The following is a 5,214-nucleotide window of genomic DNA, read 5'->3' as shown; positions in this document are numbered from 1 at the left end:
TGAAAGTGTGAAACTGCTTTGTTTTAAATTCCACTTTACAGCATCCACCTCAAGCTGCAGTGAGAGGACTTTATTGCATCAAACAGCAGTATAGCATGATAAATACAATACAAGATGTCCCCTTGTGAAAAAAAAGATGGCAAGTAGTTATATCAAGTGGCTCCACTGGTGAAAACACGGCAACCTGCAGGTTTAATTCGAATAAATGTGCCAATGGTTGTGCTAATGCAGCGCTTAAGGCCGTCGATGTGGAGCACACAGATCTAGTTCATGGAAGTATTCAGCACTGAAAAGTGCATTCATGAAGGTAAATGGCCTGATTGTATATCACAGATTTCTGTCAGTGGACCTGTGTTGAAGAACAACTGGTGATATTCTATACTGTTGATACTGTCAACAAATAACATGAAACAAACTGATTCTATTAAGTATTGTGTGTGTATCCAATATCCTGATCTGTTATTACTACCAGCACCTGATTAGCATGTTATATCTCCTTTATTGTTGTGATTTTATGGGGGGTTGTGCACTCTACTATTGGCCAGACAGTTATTCCTTGAGTCTTGTCAGGAAACCAGAGGGACTCGAAGACGTCACTGCTCTGGGCACAAAATTGTCTGTTACCAGTCTTGAGCGGTATCAATTTTCTAAAATATCTCAACAATAAAGTGAATAAGCATATTTCACATGACATAAAATGATCCCATTAAAGATTTACCTCTTCGAGTATCCAACGGACTGGTGCTGAGAGCCACTGACAGGGTGAGGAAGTCACACCTTGTTGATTTTGGTCTTTTCCTGGGATTTGTTGACATAACAAAACGTATAGAATACTACCAGCCGTATCCTGTAAAAAGGTGCATTTCTCATTTATTCTAAAGCATAAATTATTCTGAAAATGCCACGACATCAAATGTTAGGAGCACTTACATTGCTGAGAAAACAGCACAGCTTGTGACTTTTTGTAGTTCTTAAAACACAATCCTAGACTAGTGGGCTAATGTGGCTTTCATTTCTTCCTTATTTCTAACAGAATGTGTTGTTGAGTTGTAACTTAATGAAAAATAAAGTTAACAGTACATAGTTTACTGCCAGAATGAAAAAGAAAACATTTAAGAACCTAAATTTAAACCTGACCCAATTAGTAGATCTAACTTTTTAAGGAAAAACAAAATTCAATCCCTTGTAGTTTTCAAAGTTTAACGCTACACATATCATCGCCATATTTGCCTGCGTTAGACTACTGTGAAATTATGCATAGAAAAAGGCCTAATAAGGTTAAAACAAAGTGGTTAAGGTCAACTGCCAAACAATTCCGCTGACATTAAAGGCCAACACGGGCCGACTGTGTCGTAGTTTCCGAGGTACTGTGCAGCAAGGCAGAGCCCAGCTCGGGTAAGGCTTTGTGGTGCTAAAAACAACATTTGTAGATCACAAGGCAGGCCATAAAGAGCTTTTTGCAGTGAGTCAAGCGGTCATACGTAAAGCTTATCACAGTACGATTTTCGAGTGGGTTTTCCGTTTCAAACGTCTTTCCAAGCGTTAAGATGCAGCATAAAAGGCTTCTGAGCAAACAGGTACAGCTGAAAGATATGTGGAAACATTACTCACTCCACAGGATTTTGGGTTTTAGTTACTGAAACTGAAAGATGTATTCAAATGTTAGGACATTGTTGTCTTGTCATTTCTTGATTGGTTGAATATGTTCCCAAGACACCCCCCCAAATAAAAAAAGCTCAGGGGTTATTTAACAGCAACTGACACAGCGGGAAGATGCGAGATAAGTCACTGCTTCGAGGGAAAAGGTGCACATCCGAACGGGTCGAGCTCCAGCGGCTGCGAGGGTGGCGGAGGCTGCTGTGGTCCACTGTGGATGACCATTTCTGTGAAGGGCACCGCCCCGAAATCATCCATGTTTCTGCTTTCTCCAAGATCACCAGGAAGAGAACCCATCCAGGACTTGCCATTGGCTGTGCCCATGTCGCTCTTGCTGTCGGTGATTCCTTGGTACTGGCCGTGCCGGCTGCAGTCCTGAGGATGGAAAGGTTTGGCTCCAAACGGGTCTAAAAGGGCCTCGTCTACCGGCAGAGAAGCTCCTTTGTCTTTACCTTCAGCCATGGTTATATCAACACTGATGTTCTCTTTAGAGTCAGAGGTGCTAAGGAACTCGTTGCTGCTCTGCGAGTCTCTGCGACCAACCTTCTTGTGTCTGCGGACTCGCTCAGGTGTGCGGTATGTTGGCTTGTTGGTCTTGCGGCCCCCAGTTGGTGTACCGTGGTGGCGTTTGCCATTGCTGCCGCCTGCTGTGGCCTCCTGCTTCGTTTTTCTCTGGCGTGACGACAGCTTCTGGAGGCTGCGCTGCTTCAGCCTCTGCTGCTGAGGGCTGGCTGATTCCTCGTAAGATGGCCGGAAGATATCTTCTGCACTTCTAGAGGTGGTGGGAGGCGGTTCGGTGGGGCCAGGCTGGAAGGGAGAGAAGCCGAAAATGTCAATGCCCTCAGGGGAAACGGGTGGCGTTTGGCCCATGGGAACATCACTACCACTCTTGCCCGACTTAGAGAGGTTCCGGTTGAATGGCGCTTTGGTAAAAACATCAAACTCGTCCGCAGCTTGCTGCTCATGGCTGACTTGCCTGAAAGGCGCTTTGGCAAAGATGTCTGAGCTTTCTGAAGGCCCGACAGGCGAGGCTCCTCCGAGGAAGGGAACAGCACCAAAAACATCCACAGGATCCTCAGCTGGAGCAGCTCTCGCTCCACTGGGCGACTCAGGCGGGGTGATCAGAGTCATGCCGGAATCCTTCCGAGGACCTCTGGTGGCTGCTGAAGCGGCTTTAGCAGTCAGAGCTTTCTTTGAGCGGCTCTTGACCCTGCTGGGATCGTAATCGGAGTCAGAGCTATGCTGGTCTTCATCCTCCTCTCCCTCTTCTTCTGATTCCATCAGCAAAGGCCTCTGTCCTAAATTCTCTGGCTCAGTGTCTTCTCCGTGCTCACTATTCAGGCCTTCTTCCTCCTCCAGCTCTTCGTCCTCGCTGCTTTTTGACGAAGGAGGGTCGGACTCGAAGTCACTGTCGGACTCTTCACCTGGTCTACAAGTGCTCTTCTTGCCTGGTTTGTGCTCCTTGGCCGCCACCAGCTGCTGCTGCAGATCCTCTGCAATGGTTGACACAGGGGCAGGAACGGCGACATCCTTATTGTTCTGCTCAGTCTTTATCACATTGGTACCTGTTCAAACAAGACAAGAGTTAAAAATGTTTTTAATACTGTCTTGAATGTGCATTTCAAGTTTAAACCTCAGATCCTTTAAGATGTTTAAGTTTGATGTTTTAAATAACAGAATGAGTGACAGAAGGAGAGTATTGATGCCAGCAGTACGTTATCGTTTCCTAAGAATGCCTCTTGGCCCCTTTGACCTCTGTAATATGTGGCATTGCTGAAATCAGGATTACTTGGTTTACGTCTGGAAGTCCACAAATACAAATCCCAACAGTTTGTCCAATATTGAAGCAGAAGGAGCAGCGAAGGAGAAATCACAAAACTCAATATGGTCTGAAAGCTGCTCTGACTTCTCTACTCTGACCCTGCAATAAGAAGAGCAGGCTTAGAGGAAGATGAAATGAGATGCACAGCTTTTCAAGATTCACAAAGTTGCTTTTAAATTTAAATCTCTTGGTGAAAAGATTTAAGCTGTCAGTCACCTCCTTTATACTTAAAATATAAAGCTTTGTTCTACAATTACAACTGCATTTATATAAATTCCTACGCATATTTGGCATATTTGCTGAAAAATGTGTGCACTGTGTGAATTTATTTCCAAGAGATGTGCATAATGGCAACTTAGAAATTAGCCTAATTAGCAAGTGGATAGTCTCCAATTATATTGAAAACAAATTGTGCTATACACAATGAGCCAATTTATTGTTCCCTATTAGTGAAAGCTGTACTTTAGAAAGCAGAGAAGGACGCCCTGCTGTGAACACGAAAATGGAAACCTCTCCACGTCTCCAACCATCCAAACTGGCAGGACGTGATGACAGATTAGCCAAAAGCTTTGTTATTGACAAATGAAACAATGCAGCAAGTAAAGTCTCTGGGATAAAACATATTAATGTGGGAAACACAAGGTGCTCTGCATCTGTTCACTTGACCCAACTGGTCCCAGATTATAAATTGTAATCATGTTCACCTCTCGTAGTGAGACAATCTCACACGGTCTCACAATAGAAACATCTTTAATCATGAGAGAAGACGACAGACTGACACAGATTTGTTTAGTCGATGTTCCTTTGGGGGAAAAAGCTGAAGGATTACACGCTGCGTCTGATCTCCTAGAGATACAAATAAGTGGTGAAAATATGCATGTGATTGTTCTCTTGTCTGATGGAAGATAAAATCTGTTAGAAAAGTCTAACAGCGGGCAGGAGCTTAGAGAAGTCTCTTCCCTCATGCATCAACTACCAGTCAGCATAGATTGATTTGATGAAGCCGCAGAGAGGCTAACATTTACAAGACTGACTGAAACAAAATGTTACTGAAAACCATTGACTGCTAATTGTATTACGTAACAGTGTGGTTCGCAGTAAAGTGATAATGTAGTTGACTCCTCAAAACACTGGGAGGACAAAGCTCCTTACCAGATTTTGACAATTAATTATTGAAGTCATTAATCAAGCAGGAAATGCTAAACGTCAGTTGTATCCACTTTTGAAACGTTTAATTTGCTACTTTTTTCATCAAATTCCTAGGATGCTCAGATAAAGAAAGCTATCTGAAGGTGACACTTTGCGATCTCTGGGAACTTATTTCAAATTTGTGTGACATTTTTTACATTACACGATAAATCATAAAAGGAAAATAATCATTGGTTGAGTCATTAATTACATGTTATTGTAACTGGGATTCTGCAACATTAAAATAAATAAACATACTTAATACAGTAAAACACATTTCCTCATCACATCCATGCTCGACACATAAAGCTGCTGAACTGTTCTGCTCCCTACCTTACTTCCGTTTCTACCGCTGGAACCGAGAAACGGATCCAATTTCTCTGATTTTATTCATAAAATGAGGTTTATTTGGTTTTATTTTGACACAGAGAAGAAATCGTGCTTTTGAGAAGGTCAAACATTCAAAAGATGACCAGTAAATAATTTTAATAAAAGACACTATATATGTTAAATTGTTGGGATTCTTACAAACGGAATCCCTGTTTGTT

General features: G+C 42.7%; 1 protein-coding gene across 2 annotated transcripts in view; it reads right to left on the bottom strand.

Moving 5' to 3' along the window:
• Window positions 1–55: 55 nt before the first annotated feature.
• bmp2k (BMP2 inducible kinase) overlaps window positions 56–5,214 on the bottom strand; it is a 48,614-nt gene continuing 43,455 nt past the window's right edge. For both annotated transcript variants that reach the window (XM_046035446.1, XM_046035447.1), the window contains exon 16: window positions 56–3,221. In XM_046035446.1, coding sequence (XP_045891402.1) covers window positions 1,786–3,221 — 1,436 coding nt within the window. In that variant the 3' untranslated portion in view covers window positions 56–1,785. The remainder of the gene's footprint in view (window positions 3,222–5,214) is intronic.

Source organism: Micropterus dolomieu, linkage group LG21, assembly GCF_021292245.1.
Source record: "Micropterus dolomieu isolate WLL.071019.BEF.003 ecotype Adirondacks linkage group LG21, ASM2129224v1, whole genome shotgun sequence".
Taxonomy (NCBI): Eukaryota; Metazoa; Chordata; class Actinopteri; order Centrarchiformes; family Centrarchidae; genus Micropterus; species Micropterus dolomieu.
The sequence above is the reverse complement of the archived record's forward strand: the minus strand, read 5'-3'. Positions and strand labels throughout refer to the sequence as shown.